Here is a 19,082-nt window from a genome sequence, read left to right as displayed (position 1 = left end):
GTCCCTTACCCCAGGTCTACCTCCTTAAACTTCATCAATACAATGTATGATGTATATGTGTACTAAAATCACTATCACTTTCAATCTCAGGTTTATTATTTTATCAATTGAATTAAATGTACGTAGATGCATAATTTAATGCATTTAAACCCAGTAACTTTGTAATTTTATGAGTAAAGGGGCAGATGCAGATTGTTTATTGACATATAAACATGATAGGGTGAGATTGAGTGAGTGTCATTGGTTGGGAGTCAGCTAAGGAACCTCTTGTTGAGAAACCAATTATTTTTCTCTCAAACAGGGATGCACATCCATTGCATTGATACTATATTTCCTTTGTGGATGGTCATCATATTAACTTATTTTAAAGTAATCTCTGATTTTTTTAATAGGAAGTAATCAGACCAGTTTTGATGTCAGATCTGTTAAAGTTGTTTTTCATTTCTAACTGTGTTGATTCTTGAAAACGTGTTTCTTAGCAACCAAGAAATTATTTTAGTGGCCCCTATTATGAAATGTTGCTACCTTAATAGAAAAAAACCCTGTGAATTCATTGTGCAGCTACTGGATATAGAAATACTCTGTCAGTTTACTAGTATATTGTATATCTGGTTAATGTAAATTTTCATAAACTTTGTTATGCAGTGTAAACAGATCCTGTGATAATAAATTTAGTCATATTTAGATTTTGGGGGTGTGGGGGTTGATTTATCAAAATACCTTAAGTTGCTGATTTATGCCTGGAATTTCCCTACTGTTTCTGAACAATACACAAAAATATAGTCCAAATGTAATTCCTTTTATATCATTCAATACATCTGTTATAACCTATATATATGGTTCTGGCAGTAATTCAGCTCAATAATATTCGATTATTTCTGCAAATAAAATTAAGATCAAGTCTTTAAATGAACTGAAGATTTGAGGGACTCCTTTTTCAATGTTAAGTAGTAAATTAACATGAAGTTCTTGCAGTAATATGTCAAGAAGCATTAAATGTGCTATGCATGTTCCGCTGAATACAATTATCAATAAAATCTTCATCCTATCATCGATAAACAGGAAGTGAAAAGCAGTGATTTTAAACAAGTACAATTGATGGGAAAATTCAAATTGATACGAAGTGTCCATTTTTGAGAATCTAATATTGATCAAAGAAATTACTTTTTTAAACTAAAATTACTTCTGTTTGAGTATAATTTCAGTGTAGGATAATACTCTGTTGAAATACTTTTGAAATGTGATTGCAAATTAACTTTTGAGCAGGTGTCAAAAAATTGGGAAAAATGTGAAACAACAAAATGTGTGTTAAGTTGGATAATGTCTAATTATAAATTACAGTTTTTATTTCAGATATCAGTTGCATTGATTGACACTCAGTTTTTACATATTAGGAAAAATATTTGTAAATAATTTGGGAAATGCAAGTGTATGATTATAGTTTTATTTTGCATCATGTAATCTTACAAATTTTGTTCATGCTACAATTTTCACAAGAATAAAAAAAAACCTGGGCTAACAGCACTTTGATTTAATTTCTTAGTAGATTACTGTTAACTATTGTTAAATTAATCAGATATTTTGTATAGCCGGTAATTTTCACAGATCCTTAATTTAATATTTTCACATCAAGTTTGAATTATTTATGTTTTGATATTTAAAAATAAGATGGAGTAATAGCTGGAAATTATTTAGACCAAAATATGACGAGCAAATGTGTCCTGTTTTCGAATGCATCACTAAAAATGATTTAAATCATATCTGTGAAATTTTTTTTGCTTTATGATATCCTAATGAATTGAATACCAACTGCCTATTTGTTTCTTTTTAATTATGTATATTTAACTATTTGTATGAAATGCACATTTCATAAAACCATGTAAGTGAAAATTAGGTTTACTTTCTTGTTTTGTGTTCGTTCATCCTCCATGTTCAGTACACTGTATGTTTTGTGAACATTAATTAAGCAGAAACTCTCTAATCAGGGTAGAATTTATTTTTAAATTTACTATAAGGATATTTTGAACTAGTCCAAGTGGTAATTTTCACATGCACCATTTGGCCTGTGTGTCACAAAACTTTTTGAAAAGTCTGAGAATATTCATACCTGCCATGGGAACTCCAATCAAAGTCTTTGAAATTGATGATGTTAAAAAAATTAAGAATTTAGACTGCAGTATTTTTTTTTTCAAAGTTATGTGACACGGGGACCAGTATTATTGTGTGTTTTCTATATTTTTTTCACCAAAAACTTTCTTTTTCACACAGTACACAAAGCAGAATAACGGTTTTAATCTTTGAAAAGTTATACCAGACCCCTACCAACTATTGAAAATAATTGATATAAGAACAAAAATAATTGTTGAATAAAGCTGATTGGTATGATGTATTGCATTTTATATTTTATTGGGAAGGGAGTGAACAAGATGTGGTAAAAATGTATCCATACAACATACAAACAAAAAACTTGTTTATTTCAAACTCATTTGAATGTATGGAGGTATTCATATCCAGATATTGACAGTTTAATTAAGTAGTTGTCTATCTAAGGAACATGAAAATATATTTACAAGCTTGTGGCATTTCATTTATGGAATTCACATGAAGCTTTCTAGTAAACTTTTTTTAGGTGATTGTGTTGGCAAAATCTGAGTTATCTCCCTTAAAATGAAAAAAAACTACCTTTTTACTTGGCTACTAGAAAACCATTCTTGAATTTCAATACTGCAAATTAAGGTATTTGATTTTTTTAACAATAAATTACTTTCTGCATGATTCTTTGTTCGGGGGCTACTTACATTGATTAAGACATTTTAAAATTATATCTGTTCTATTTCTTAATGTTTTTAGCTTTTCATGTACATGAAATTACATGACTGGTATATTTCACAGAATTCCCTGATCATGATTCATTGTGTGTCGCCTGAATATAGCTGCTCAGGCGTTAAACCCCAACAATCAATCAATCATGATTCAGTGTTGGAAATACTGGAGGTTCAACAATAATGTTGTGAGGTAAAGGTAGATGATCTGGGATCTACATCGTATGTTAGAATATATTTGTAAGTTGCTATACATATGGATATCATCTGTAAGAGTTTGCCTTATTTTTCTGTTATAGTTGAAGTATACTTGTTTTGTTTCTAAATTTTTACAATGATTTATTATAGAATTCTGGATGGACTTGGTGTTCTTATTTTATGCCTATCTTTATATGGTACTATCAATCACACATTATATTTATAATGTCTGTTTAGATAATCTTCACTGCACAAGCAAAAATAAAATAAGTTCAGGTGAAGTATGTGAATCAAGCTCTGCATAAATTGATAGTTTCAAAATAATGGGATGAGATAATGATGGAAGTACATGTAAATATTATTGATCATAGTACAAACATTGTTATTTAAGAAAAAAATTGGAACAGGTCTAAAAAGTTAATAGTTTTGAAAGTATTAGCTGGGTCTACCTTACGAGATACTTCCACCAATACTTACTTTACAGGAAGTTTATTTCATGTAAATTTTATCATGATCATTATGTTTAACCTAGCCAGTTTTAGGAAAGATCCTTAATTTACATATGGAATAGCCAATTAATACCACTCAAATTTTAGTGCAAAAATGAATTTGTTCATTCTTGTAAGATATTTTTCACCAGTTTGTGGAATACATTTTTGCTTTTTATTTTTAGATTAACAGTTGTGAATGCTAATAAAACCTAAGTAATCCATTAGATCAATGTCTGTTTACTAGTATTTGTTAAGTATCTCTCTAGCTAAGAATCATGCAAAATGTGATACATGCTTGGAAAGCCTTTACATTTTTATTTTTGATATTTTATTCAAAAGGTTATATTTAACAGAATTTAACCTGGTTTTTCATATAACCCATGCTCTTGGGATGTAAAATTTATGTAGAATGTACAGTAGAATTCAAAATTAAGGGAGATAATTCTGTAAATGACACTAAAATACAATAAAAACTTTTTGATTTTCGATGTGGATTATCTCATAAGAGCAGACAGATTGGAATGAATAATTATACATTTCATCAGATAGACCCAAAAAGCAACTGATTAACAAAAATAAAAATGTGTAGCCCCCTTTTTTTGGTGTATCACATTTTATAGAATTTGCATGAATCTTACAAAGTCTGCTCCGAAAATCCTTATTTTATGTCACTGTTCATCCATACCAACTAAAGCAAGGATAATTGGTCCTCCACTACTAAATAGGAAGATGACATTTTAACAAAAATAAAATTTCTGTGTTAAGATAACGTCTGGTCGTTGTACTCTTGTATCCATCTAGCATTTTTGAGGTATACTCAACTATAGTTACTATCCAGTTCTATTTTTGTTCCGATTTTAAATTGCTGGGCGTGTATAGGTACATGTGTATATTATATGAAATTAAGATTTAGCATAGCTGGTATGAAATTACTACATTTTAGCAGCATTTATCCCCCTTTCGTTTAAATACTGTACCGTTTTCCTTTGTCTGAGTAAATGGTAAGTGAATCTATAATTTCAGGTATCTGAATACCCGGGGTGTCCATATTAAATGGAATTTATAACATGTTCTGATTTATTCCTGTGGGAAGAGGTGTATCTTAGACCTGATCTATGAATGTCCCTATAGTGCTTAAATCCATAATTAAACGATTTATCAATTGGAGTCGCAGTGCTAGGGGAAAAAATATATATATGCATGGTTAAAATGGTTGAAATAGTCCCTGTTCTTATGAATGATCGGTTTTTAATATGGAGGTACAAGGGCGGACTCAAGTGGGTACTGGTTGTTGAAATCCTCTTTTCGTTACTTACCTGCAAAATTTGGACAAAAATGAGCAAATAATAGCTTTGAAACCCCTTTATATAAAATCTCTGGTTCCTTGCTTGAGAAACTTTTTTCTCCATATTACACAAATCCACATGAATCTGTTGTGTTCAAATATTTGTCTCCCAGTCGAATATAATTATTTTAAGTAATGGGAAACAAGATGTATGTAACAGCAAGTTATTGGAATTCTTTGAGCAATAGGCTATGTCATTGCATGAATCGGTTCATTATCTGTTTTTTTCCCCGATTTGATGCTTTGTAAAGCTGAGGGTTTTGCAAACAATTGCTTTTATGACAACATTAATACATTTTTGATTCAGATTGATGGCGTTTTAGTAAAAGCGATACTGGCTATGAATTTCGGCAATTTTATTTTTAAAAATATTTGTTGACACAATTTCCATTTCAATATTGCTTCTTTGGCATAATTTCCATCCCATTGATTGGCTGACTGAGGGGTTTTAAACGTTCTTGGCTACCCTGTCGGATGTAGCATGGACGGCTCCCAGTGATTCAATTATCATATATTACCCCTCGAACCGGTACCCCTTTGGGTGATATTCAATGTAGGGGTATGGCATTGATGCGACCCGTGCAGGTCCAGGTGTCAAAAGAATAGGCCTGCAGCAGCGCTAAGCTTGTCGTAAAAGGCGACTAAATTGTGCTCAGAACCCTAGCCGGGGGCTAGGGCGCTCTGCCCACAGAGCAACTGGGTTGTGTGCCCCAGGTGGTGGAATGGGTACCCCTGGCGTGTTACATGCTGAGGTTGTCAGGCTATAATACGGAAAACCTGACCGCAAACCATAGTGGTGCACCGTGTTGGGAAAGACGCCACGTTCCTCGCACGTTAAAGAACCCTACTGTGGTATTCTCCCGGAGTAGGAACCATAGGGCTCCGCCACAGGAGGCTAAATTGCCCGATCCTACCCACCTCTCCCTCTTTCCAGTGACGATCAAAATTTCTCGACCCCATTATCCTTGTGTCCCATCCCATTTTTTGTTTCATCATTTCATGTTCATATTGTCAACCACTTCATGTTCATCGCCTGAATATAGCTGAAATATTGCTGCTCGGGCGTTAAATCCCAACAAACAAACAAATAAACAAACGCATTGATGCAGCGTCCGATGTAGATTTTCAGTGTACTTGAATTTAACCATTCGGACTAGTTTTTCAGAATCGGCTTGACACAAAAAAAGGGGGAAATGTTTTCATCTGGAAAGCGTCGGGGGCGAACAGACAGACGAACACCGACAACTTTTCGGAGGGTATCACTCATTATTACCTCGTCACTTACTGTGGCGGGGTAAAAAAAAACTAATGTTTTAAGTTAAAAAAACTTAAACAATTGTAGAACTTGTTAAATATTCTATATAAGACTACTTTTTACACAGCAGAACCCGAATAGCTAATGTTTGATCACTTGGTCCAAAAAAATATTCACGTACATATTTTCCGTGGGTATAAAGCATCTTTGCGTTGCACTTTTTTCCCATTAATAGTCTCCATTAATATTCTCCAGAATTAATCCAAAGTAAGTACACGTGCAACATCAGAAAACGACCAAAACACCCCTTCCAAAAAAAAACAAAACAAACAATAGACTTTCTCCAGGGCTCAAGTTCATGTTTACGTGTCACGTCCACACTTTGGTCGGTTACATACCTTATGGTTTAGATATAACCGAAGGTTAAGGCTATACGTGTATCTAACATCGTATTACAGATATTTACTGTAACTCGACGGAAGTCCAAGAAACACTATATAAATGCATGTTCACATTTTTTAAAATAACTACCAATAATCATCATATGTTTCATTGTAAAACAAATTGTACACATGCTATAATGGTGTACATACAGTTATTTCTAAATTCAATCGCACATTATTTGTCACTTTGGTTTTGACCAACAAACGTGTATTTTGCTCGCGTGCGCTTCATAGTGGTCATATTTCGTAAGTTTTTTTTTTCACATAATATGTTCAAATTTATGGTAGTTGCAAAAGTGTTTTAATTAAGTGCAAAAATATATTATGATAATAAAAGCATTATCAAAACGGGTTAAATTAATAATCTTATCCACAGGTCCTTGGGACCAGTATTTTTAATTTTTTTTTAATCACAAAAAAAAAAAAAAAAAATATCATTAAATCCTTTTGTTTCCATATTTGAGTTATCAGGTGTGTTCTCAGACATGTCCGCTTGCTATTTAATGCTGTTTATACTATGCCCGTTTTTTTCGTCTTTCTCATTTTCATTCTACTGGGCATATTATAGTATGAACACTTCGGACAATAACTCAAAAACTCTTCCACCAACTTTTATGAAACCTCCGTGAATTGTTCATATCTATTGACGTAAGCTCCCTTTCGATTTTTATACATTTCAGATTTTTCCGTGTTATGAAATTTTATACTTAAAAAAATGGGGATTTTCAAGTTTTCGGACAATAATTCAAAAAGACTTTCACTTACTTTTATGAAACTTTTGTGAATTGTTCATATCTAATGAAGTAAGCCCCTTCCTATGTATATGCTCTCTATTATTATAATTACATGTATACTTATATACACTGTTAATTCTATTGTAATGGATAGTGAATGCACATTTCAATTTAACTATGATGCCACTCTGTATACCAAAGCTTGATACATTCAAATGAAACAATTTTCTGATTTTCAAGTAACATAATTCTAATCTCTACCCTATTTCGTGTACATTTAGACATTCCTGATTTTTTTTTTATCGTACTCAACTATTCACATAAGAAATGATCGTATAATCAGGTGATACTTTGGAAGTTCAAAGCCCTCATTTGGGTTTGTTGTTGATTGACAAGCGGCTACCTTGACATCCATCTGTATATGAGATTCAAAGTGTCATGTTTTGTCTATACAATGTACATGTGTGTAGATGATTAGGGGAAACCCCACTAGAAAAATATCAAAACCGGATATACGTCCATACCCTTCTCAATTCATGGGCTAACTTTCCAAATGAAATGCGAAATCGAGGGATTCTGTCTCGATTTCGTATAAAAAATTTTACTCCGTTTGCAAAATGTCTGTTTTTGTTTTTGTTTTTTTTTGTTTTTGTTTTTGTTTTTGTTTTTAATAAGGAACATTTAAGTATTTATGGATGTTTAGGATCCTGAATCTTTTCATTTCAACAATTAAGCGCCTTTCTGTAACCCTCTCTCTGCCTTCTTTTAAATCAGGATATTACAGCATTTCAGGAAATAGACAAACCGATTGACAAATAATTTCACTGATTAATCTGAATTAACAGGATACATGTAATCCAGATTACGAAATCACAATTAATGTTATCATATTAATCTGACATATTTGGAAGGGGGCGTTTCATTCGTATTTTATAACAAAAATACTGTTGGGGGCATTCAAAGGTTTAGTCTGGCAGTTTTCTTGAAAAAGGGTATTATAGTTAGGTGGGGAAGATTCATGTATTATGCGGGAATTATAGGGATATTTCCCCTGACTACCATTTTACTTATAATCTTATATGAAATTCCGGGCGTGAAATACAAGTATGTTTGGACAATAATATATGTTAATAAATATGTAATTTCATATTGGCCCGGTTATAGGTTTGAGGTCTGTCATATTGGTCGAAGGCCAATACGGCTGTCGAGGCCAATATGATCGACCGAAACCTATAACAGGGCCAATATGATATTACACATTTATTGACAATTTTATTAACTAACTCAACAATATGATTTGTAGAACAGTTGTTTTCGTGTTTTAGCAAGAACGTGTATGTTAATTTGCATTTATCAGTCTTAAGTATCCTTTTGTATAAAATGGAAGATTTTTGTGTGTTTCTGCTGCTTTTAGTCCTGGTTATCAAAGTTCCTGAAATAACACAATAACATAAACGTACAAATGTGCAATTGAAGATATATTATGCTCTTTTGTTTTAGACATTATAATAGGCTTGCCAGGTGTAATAAATTATTGGTTTGCATATCAATATGCCCCGTATAGATGCCCGGTTTGAATTCATATCAATTGGTTAGTTTTCGACATATTTTAACGTATTTTGGGTAGTTGGTTAACAATTATATATGATTAGAACCTGCCAAAACCATAATAAAGAATACATACTGTTATACATGTTTATCTTCAGATCGACATGCCTCATGAGTTTCAGGCAAATAGAGCGAGATATAATATTTGCATAAAATTTTCGACTTAAAGAATTAGTATAGGGGAATGGCAAATTATAGACAAAACTAATGAAATTATAGGGTTTTATTAGAAATGTGTAGGACCACTTTATTAAGGCCATAACTAGAAGCTGTGACGAATTGTATCTACAAGGAAAATGCTCGTGTTTCTTTCTAACCATTTAATTCCTTCACGAAATCTCGAACATAGCTCGCAGCTAAATTATGTATCGTTTGATACACAATGAAAAAAGGTTATTTTTTTTCGATCTTCCTATGATATAAGGCCTCGTTAATCTGCTATTTGCTTATTTCAGCAAGAACCATTTTGAAATTGGCATTTTAAAAGAAAAATAAAAAAAAACACCAGTCCAGTAGGAGACTAACTCAAACGGTAAGCGACCTACGAATATCTGCGTCTTGGGCTAAAAGGGTGACATGCGTTTAAAACAATAGACACTTTTGTGGTAAGTTTGTGAACATGCTCAATATACACTTCCGCGATGTAGGGCTTGGGTAGAACAAAAGAATTTTCTTCGAGGAAGTGTATATTGAGCATATTCTACGCATGCTCATCGACTACCCCAACGTTAGCACAAAAGGGTCTGTAATACACTGTACAAATTGAATTGCACGTATCAGGACCGTACAAGGCCCGATCTAAGACAATGCAGAGGACTGTCAACTGTGAACTCTGTCCCTCCGTACCAACCTTCTGGTTCACACTTATACTGCAAACATCGTTGTTCAGACCAAGACTATTAAGAGATTTATGTATAGGCGTATTTTATGTTCTTTATAACAATGTCAAGAATATTTCGTTAATGAACAAGCCAAAGATTAATAGAGATTAACCTTTATTACACAGCTATAAATAACGAACAGTTACACATTGACCTTGCAGTACACAAAGACATACGTGACATCTCTGGCATCTCCATGGTTAACCATTTTCATTTGCTGGAATTAGCTATAATATAAGACTTTCAGAGGGCGATTTCTAATTATCCAAAAACTCTTTAAAAAAAAACCGCACTGATGTAATTTCCCAAACGGATAAATGTCCATGTCACCAAAACGTGATAATTATAATGATTTCATTAGTAGAAACTAAATCCTATAAAATCTGATTAACGTACCACAGTAAACGCATTGAAGTCTAGCATAACGGAATCCATGATTAATCAGGAAAAAAAGAGGATAGTGAATGAAATTATTTTGGATCACAGATCAATCTATTCATCAGGCATGCCATAAATGATTACAATAATTATAAATCATTGAAACAAATACTCGCAGAATAATTTCATACAGCCTTTCCCCCCCTAAGTTTCAATCATCCGAGTTATATTGAAATGCGCAGCAAAACTTTCCCGCCATTTCTTTGGCTGAAAATCGGGATAAAGTGTGGTGAATATTGGTGGGGCGGGCCGGCGAGGACATTATTTTCGTGACATTTTCTCAGCAACTACTAAAATCGCAGTCTCTTGATATTTAATACCCAGAATCAGGTACGGACCCCATATTGTGGACTCCGATTTCAGCCTGTCGGACTTCTACTTCCTTGAAACAAATTTGGGCTATTTCTTTTTAAGTCGCCAATATTGTTAGCGACTTCTTGCACTCACATATGATTTGCATAAATATATAGTCATACGCCACATAATGCTGCCGATCTTCGTCGTGTATACCGCCATAGCGTCGTAGTTAAGATTCATACGAGATAAAAATGTACCTCTTAAAGCTGCGTTAAACTAGCTGCCAAATTTGTTCAGTTCTGATTATTCTGCAATTGAAGCAACAAATGCCGATAATACCTTCAGAATATTGTAAATATAACTTTTTTTTTAAATCAAAGAAGATCGATAGCTCTGATCGAATTATTTTTCGCCATTACTTCCGAAGATTGCCGAGAGGACAATTACCTGGGTTAAAAATACTTTCACCTTGGTAAAAAAAAATAACGTTTACGAATACACAGGTGAACACTTGCCTTGTTTACATTTCATTTCATCAGTTTCATGATAAGTTTTCATAAAAATAATGACAATTACTGGCTATATTTGTGCCCTATTATTTCACAATACGTAAATTATAAAAGGATCCTCGCGTTACATAACCTTTTTCTTTTACGGCTCGAGTCCGTTGGTCTTTTTTGCCGTTGATTAACCATTTTCGCTTTGTAATCAGATTTTTTTTAAAAAGAATCTACCCTTACAGCATATGCCCGGATTAAGGTCACCAGAAGTCACATGCAAACGAATTTATCTAGGTCGATTTTTTTTGCCTTGCAAGACGATAAAAGTATCGACACCTATTTCGTGTATTTAATGCATTTTATATGTGGAAATCCAATAAAATTATGCAGAAAAAAAGTACAATTAAGTAGAAATAATTCAAAGTTAAGGCATATTTCAACAGAATAAAAAATTACGAAAATGACAGCTAATGCAGCCTTCTACGCGTTTCTTGCACGTACGAGAACGGGAAGTTTACAAGAAATGATCAATCAGCATTTGACAATTACTCCGTTTCCAATTCTGACACAGGAGCATCAGCACGACCCCGATATTTTTGAATATTCATTGCCAGTGATGCTTAATCTAGTTCCCTGGTCAATATCATTTCGCTACAACGCACCTCTTTTAAGACATATACACATATTTATGAGTGTGTATGTGTTTTTTTTTTTTTTTTTTTTTTGGGGGGGGGGGGGGGAGGTTTTTTGCTTGTGTGAGAACGCAGTGTTTACATTAAAAAATAAAGTAATTGAAATTATGTAATAAGTGAACAGCCTGCAAAACGAAATAGCCATTGGTATTTACATTAACATACTAGTATTGTATGAATTATGATGTACCGTAGTTCTCAACTACGCGTGAGAAGAATAATTGGGACTCGTATTGTATACGATGAAGACACAACTTCTTGTAGGTTTAAATTGGTTTTGAGCTGGCAAGTCAGTTAATTGCAAGCAGTCCATTGTTTTTTTTTATCTATTATCTGTATATTTCTGTTTTAACTCCTTTAAACTGATTTTTAGGTGTGTTTAATTGGAAAGTAGCCAGATCAAAATAATCGGGAAGAATTGTGATCAAGCCAACCGTACTTTTGCGCCTGTCTTAAGTCAGGAATTTCGGTCCTCTGTACATCTTCTTTCGTTTCTTTTATGTCGCTCTAGTCTAGGCAATTATTTCAATTTACCCCCGTGTAATGTTATTTTGGTCCAGCTGCCGCTTGACTCGTTGTGCGAGAGTTTCCTCGTCGTTCTTTGAAGAGGTTGAAAATTGAGCCGACATTTTCATCCCGTTTGGAGTTGTTGTTTCTTTGACATATTCAGCCCATCCATTCGTGTTATATTTGAATCCAAACAATACTATAGTAGAAAGAAAGTTGATCTAATGATCACAAATACATGAACCCTGGCATTCCATTCGTATATGAAATGGGCCTAAATAATTATACCATAATTGAACTTCATTTCTTTATACTTCAAGTCTTGTTATGAAGTTTGAAGAATTTCGTTCAAACTAGAAACAATAAATGTGACCATGAATAGATAGAGGGTGCATGCATATAAAAAATCCAGTCAAGTTATGTTCTTCAACAATTTATTGTAAAATTCAACAACAGATCTCTTGAGATTGTTCACACTCATGTAACAACTTTTACACACATTTCTCTCTCTACAAATATTGCAATGGCAATCAAGTATAGAATATATAATGTTTATAAAGCCAACAAATGAAATATATCACATGGTTAAAAATTTCTATGAAATGTACAATGGATGCAGATAAGAATTTACAAAATGATGTATTAAAGCTAAAAATATAGATTGGGATTTATTGTTAAGGATTTTGTATAGAAGGATATAAAACCAATGCAAGGATTAGTGAACACACATGAAATTATGCCAACACATACATGTACATCACATTCCATTTACATGTAGGGGGTTTAAACAATAGAATGCACTCTATAGTAGTATGTTTTAAGGCAGTGAAATGCATTCCTGTAATTCACAAACCTGAACAATACAATAAGAAGCACTGTTTTTAAAAAGGCCTGTAAAGTTGGCACCTTTGGTAAACAATGTCTTCAGAATTATAAACAATTAAAATAAAATGCACATGGAATAACCACATGTATATGAAGAATCAGCTCCTACAAAGCAAAATGAGGGGGGTGTAATACTTATTCATGATATCTTACAACAAAAGATCATTACCACCCCTAAGAGACCAATCTTGTTTTCTCAAATAACTATCATACTAATTTCATTTGCATTAAAGTTACCAATAATCTTGCAGTAATGAGGTAGTTTGATACACTAACTTTCTTTCATCAAAGAAGTAGAGAAGTTGTATCAGTTTTTCTTCTGACTTTTTGCCTTTACAATTGGTATTAGCACTAAATGATCTGCCAACATCAACTGAGGAAGAACCATATAACAATGTACAATTACAGACTTTAAGGTGTAAAATCTTTAAATGTACATGTAAATTGTGTACTGACAAATAATGCACATACCACTACCTCTGCAGAGTCCTCCCCAAAAATAAGTTACCAAAAACTAAAGCAGTGCTCCAGGAGCATATGAATTTAATTCATTTTCAAATAAAACAACTTGAAAATATAGCCAAAGCACTGCGTTTATTTGCTAGGGGAGATCACTGCCTTTTTGTGATAAAATATACAACATGTACTGTACATGTCATGCATGTAGCATTCTGGTTACAAGGTGAAAAGCTATTCCCACAAAACATTCTGTATAATACATTGTAATAAATTCTGAAGCAAAGACAACTGAAGAATATGAACACTGACTTCTAGTAGTCTTTCCATAAGTTCTACAAAAAAAAAAAAAAAAACCAAATGAACAAACAACAGCATCACACTTGTCTACAAATTAATAAATTAATTGCCCTATATATTATAACAAACTGCTTCAGAAACAGTTTTATATACTACATAAAATATAATGTGTTGACACACTTCATATACATGTACATGTAAAAGTACACATAGATTAACATGTACAATGTACATGGTCCTTTTGTACATGTATGATATTATCGACCATAGTTTAAACATACTTTCTTCTACAATGGAACAAATGATGCACAATGTCACAAATAAAATTAATCAATAGGAGTTTTCATAACTATGGCGAGTACCAGTACAATGAACTTTTTCACCCACAACATTGAAGCTTTGCAATGCAATAGCAAAATAATGTCTGAGAAATTGGTAATTGATTCAGAAATAACCTTCAAGATCATTGGATACCAGCCAATAGGTTTCATCTTAACATAATAGTATTTTACAAAACTTGTATAGGGAAAAATCAATACCAATAACCTTTTCTCAAGGGCATTCAAACTTCATCAAATCTAGATAATTAAATGGAGAGATTATTATAAAGAAAAATGCGATCTTATATATACTGGCAACTAATAGTTGAAATGAGATCACATGTGGTAATATCAGAGTTGAATATAAAGCATAAATGTAAGGACTGAAATATTAGCAGGGGTCCACTTGCCAATGGCCCTTAATTTGGTGTTGAGTATTGGATTACTGTAATTATATAAGCACTATAGGCAAGCAACCAAAATTTTGAAGTTCAATCCCTGCAAATAATTTTAAATATGCCCCTTTTGATGTGAAATCCTTGCTCTGGCCATAATATGAGTAAGATATGGTTAAAATACTGATTGGTGATTGCCAACAATTATGATATCAGACAGAGTTTACACGCACAGTTCTGGATCTATTCAGTAAAAAAAAATCATCAGAAATTGACATATTCTAAAACCCAAAGATTGGGTTTTAATGTTTGTCATTATTTACTGGAAAAAAAAATCTGCACAGTTGCATGTACATGTATCATCCTTATTTTATACTATAATAGAATCATGGTTCTATGGCACCTTGGAATACAAATGTTGAACTATATAACAAATTTTTATGTAAATGTACACAAACACACAAACAAGAATAGGGATATCATAAGTACACTACTGTATGTGCAGCCACATTCTTTTTGTAATGTTGTGTACAATCAATAAACATTTTACAAAATTCCTACTTCACATTTTCTCCTTCGTTGCACCTGAAAAGTTACTGACATCCCTGAAGACTATGTGCAAGTACAAACTTTTGTACTTGTAATGCAGAAACATACAGTACATGTACACAGTAGCCATAAAAAAATACTATGGATCATAAAGCTAGGCTCTTGAGCAGAGATGTACATGTATACTGTGCAAATTACTTTCTTACATGTACATTTGTTGTTGTTTGAATTTTTCTGTTCAAAGGTACATATACAGGTCACATATACATGTATGTACATCTTCAGGACTAACTGCACTAGTTACATAACAGAGGAAATTAACATTTGTACATACATGTACACAAATTTAATACAACCTCTTTCATGTGACGTCACACTATTACATGCTACAGATGTTGAAGTTAATCCGCTTATTGATCCTTATCAATAATTAAGGTCTTAAAGATTATGCTTAGATGGTAAAATGTTACTATCAAAATCATCGACAATACACTTACAATCAAGAATATTATCTGACTTGAATGATTGAAAACCATTATGATGTAAAGACATCATTAGCATTATGTAAAATGTTGTATGTCACCAATATGGAATTGATGTGTCTGCTTTGTTCCATGAAGCATATTCCGTCCAAGAGTTCACGTTGTGTAAGGGATTAACATCAACTGGTCTTTGATCAGACTGTGAGGTGAACCCAGAACTGACCCTGATTTTATAATTTTCACCATTCTGGTTATCCCAATATTGCTGTCCATTAGCTTCAAAGCATACTGCAAACTCCACAATCACTTTTGTATCAAGATCTGTAGGAACGTCAAAATCAAACGAAAAAGTATCAACATTTTGTGATGTTGATGGTTGACCTGGAACATAAACGCCCTCATAGTCTACACATTTTTCCCAAGAGTCATATGTTACTCTAACGAAAACTCGTTTTTCAAATGCAATATTTTTAACTTTTATTGTTCCAATAACTTTGTAATCTCGAAGAATAACATTTTCCAATGATGTACAGTTAGTTTCTAAACGGCCTCGGAAAGCCATATAGTCTGAAGCAGGCTGTTGAAAGTCTAAGACTAGAGGGGGCTGGTCTGATACACCAGCGGTAGCACCTTGTCGCACAGCCGCTAAAACCTCCTCTTTCAATCGTGGGGGACAGTCTGATGGTTCTGTCATAATTTTTACTGAAGTCAATGCCATCCCTCTATGATCAGCAAACGAAACTTTCTTTTTTGACTTCCCAGGAGATGATGGAGGGGTAGGTGACTGAGATCGTGACGAAGAACTCAAGTCATTGTCTTCTTCTCCAGAACTGTTGATATTTGTAATAATTGGCCTCAATTCTGAACATTTCTTGTTGGCGCCTTTAGATTCAGATCTTCTTTGTTTCAGAGCACAAATAGATGATGCCAAGGGTCCATCTCTATACACGTAACCATTTAAACTCGTACGAGTATTGTCCACATTCTGAGAAAAGTTCAAGAATTCAAAAGTGGATGCTGGTGGACTTGATGATAGCAAGTACGATGTAAAATCGACTGGCATTGTTGCTTGGGGTAAATACTGCACTTGTGGCTGTGGGTCTAACATATGGATACCTAGAAAATGTAAAGTCATATACATACTAGATAAAAACATGTCATTTGCTTTGACAAAAATATTTTTTATATTCCATTGATTTATATTCATGTCAACTAAAAACTAAAAGACATTAACATTTATATGAAATGGCTATTTATTAGAAAATCGCTTGTAATTTTGTTGCTTTTTAAAAAATAATTCTTAAATTCATTTAAAAGGGAAGGCTTAGAGTTTTGAATTTTATTAATATAGAGATAGTTTCAGCTGTTCTCATTTAGCATACATGAACATTGTGATTTGCTAGATTAAATGTGCACCAACAACACAATTCAAGATTTTTATATGCATTTACAATGTACATCACAACATGTACATAAGTGTTTATAACTACAGTAGATTATACATGTATCTGTACTTGATAAAAATGACTAAAACCTCATCTTAACATGAATTCTACAGTGTATATAAGCATTTATAAAGTGTACTTGCATTAAAATCAAATCTTCTAGAAAGAACATGTACACGTACATGTAGAAAGGAGTCATACAAGTTTTTTCCTACATGTACATGTATAAATTGAAGAGATCTAATCTGTAGATTACTTACAATTGTATGAATATATTTAAAAAATGTACCAGAATACACAAATAAAATCAACTCTGATTAATGCTGGTATCTTACCTTGAATTTTTTTTCTTTTAATATAAAACCTCTTCCACCTTTATAGCTTATTCCAGTTAATATACACTTCTTTGTAACAATCGACCATCAGATCACTTATCTATGCTCTATAACAAAGTCTGAAAAGAAAAAATTTAGATGTCTCAGAGTCATGCATTTCAACTTCAATGTATACATTAAAATGTACAAGTACAAAATGTACATAAAATGTACGATATATAATAAAAAATTAGATGATCAAAATAGTCATGTTCCCTCCCCTTCCTTTTTCTGGTGATAATCAACTAAAATGTCTACAGTATGTAGTTGTACAGAAGAGTTTCATATTGATATTCTGGTAGCTGTGTCAAAGAATGATGCAAAAAGTGTATTGATTTTTTTCAAATGCCTTTATGAATTATTGTCAGCACTATTGACTTCTCCTCTATTCAGTGAGGAAGGCCATACAATAAAAAGGTTCATTACTTCTACACAGAATAAAGATACAATATACAAAATGTATGCTGAAGTGTACACATACAACACTAAGTACATGTCATTTTGTGTGCATATGTTCAAATGTATACAGAATAGTTTCATTTTCATATATCTTCTATGGTACCACAATATTTATGACAGATTCCAAATTATCAATAAAAATTGCTTTCTATCATTATTACGGAAGTTATTTAAAAAATGCGTTCCTTGTTGAAGCTTAATGTTCACAACAGAATTCATGTTAATTACATCCCGAGTAATTCAATTGTACAGGTAAATTCAAAATTGTGACAGCTGACCGCTAAAGTTCAAAGCCCCAGGGCTCAAACATCCTACTTCTGTAAAAAAAAAGTGCTACACCATAAGATAGAAGTGAAAATCTCACATAGAGGAATAAAGTAATCTAGCAGAAAATTATTAAACGACACAAAGGCACAAATTACCATTTCAGAATATCTTTCCGGTGCGATCACGTGTCGATTGGTTCACGTTTTGTAATAAAACCATGATACCCTATGTATCCTATGTATGATATCCTCTTTCCTGTCGTTTTTTTTTTCAGATTTTGTGTGCAACTTACCACTTGTCATATGAAAAATTAATCCTAGAAGTTTTCAATCTCATTTCCTCCTCTCCCGAAGACTCTAACGTTTTGTACGCCGTTGTTTTGTGTTCGACAGTTCATTTTATTCTCAACGTCCTTGACCATGAATTTTCATTGACAAAAGTTCACGTGCTAAAATTAAGACAGCCAATCAAAAGACCGATTTAGTAGTATCGCCCAATCGTATGTGTGTATTTTTCACCTGAGTAGAATACGGTGCGCATGGAATCTGCTTGATCAGCTGAGTGTTAATTTGGTGGTAATACTATTCTGAGCTATGGCCAGTAAGGGGAAGAGGGAAATGAATTTTATGGCATAATAATCCTCTTACACTCCAGGAAATTTAATTTTAATTAAGAGGATTTGTTTTATGTGGCATGCAGATTGGACCCGGGTATACTACTGTAAATAGCCCGGAATGTATTACTTGTCAAAATTATCAAGTGTACCAGGATGAAATGAACTAATACAACACACAATAAAATCATTCATGATGACCTGATTCCAGGTGAGAGGTACGAGAGAGTAGGGCTGATCCAGGATTTCTGGTTAGGTAGTTTAATAGGAAAGTTTAGGGGATACACATTCAGGGAAAAACAAGATGTAGTGCAGGAACACGTACA

At 33.0% G+C, this 19,082-nt stretch overlaps 1 protein-coding gene across 3 annotated transcripts; it reads right to left on the bottom strand.

The window, feature by feature from the left end:
* Nucleotides 1-12,628: 12,628 nt before the first annotated feature.
* LOC148621457 (protein phosphatase 1 regulatory subunit 3B-like) lies at nt 12,629-18,516 on the bottom strand. 3 transcript variants are annotated; one of them, XR_015921185.1, is made up of 4 exons: nt 18,436-18,516; nt 17,379-17,497; nt 15,614-16,714; nt 12,629-13,887 (listed from the first exon to the last, which is right to left on the bottom strand). XR_015921185.1 is itself a non-coding variant. In XM_088575876.1 (3 exons), exon 3 carries the CDS (start codon nt 16,704-16,706, stop codon nt 15,696-15,698), a length of 1,011 nt encoding a protein of 336 aa, XP_088432002.1. In that variant the 5' UTR covers nt 16,707-16,714; nt 17,379-17,497; nt 18,299-18,516; the 3' UTR covers nt 12,629-15,695. The 3 variants fall into 3 exon arrangements, 2 of the variants coding, with proteins under 2 accessions (XP_088432002.1, XP_088432001.1); XM_088575876.1 differs by having other exon boundaries at nt 12,629-16,714; nt 18,299-18,516; XM_088575875.1 differs by having other exon boundaries at nt 12,629-16,714.
* Nucleotides 18,517-19,082: the final 566 nt, after the last annotated feature.

This window comes from Perna viridis, chromosome 3 (assembly GCF_037379345.1).
Source record: "Perna viridis isolate PV_CMFRI_1.1 ecotype Kerala chromosome 3, ASM3737934v1, whole genome shotgun sequence".
Lineage (NCBI taxonomy): Eukaryota > Metazoa > Mollusca > Bivalvia > Mytilida > Mytilidae > Perna > Perna viridis.
This window is presented reverse-complemented; position numbering and strand designations above follow the sequence as displayed.

Excerpts from the sequence above, each read along its gene's own strand:
- LOC148621457 (XM_088575876.1), bottom strand. The coding sequence starts at position 16,706 with ATGTTAGACCCACAGCCACAAGTGCAGTATTTACCCCAAGCAACAATG.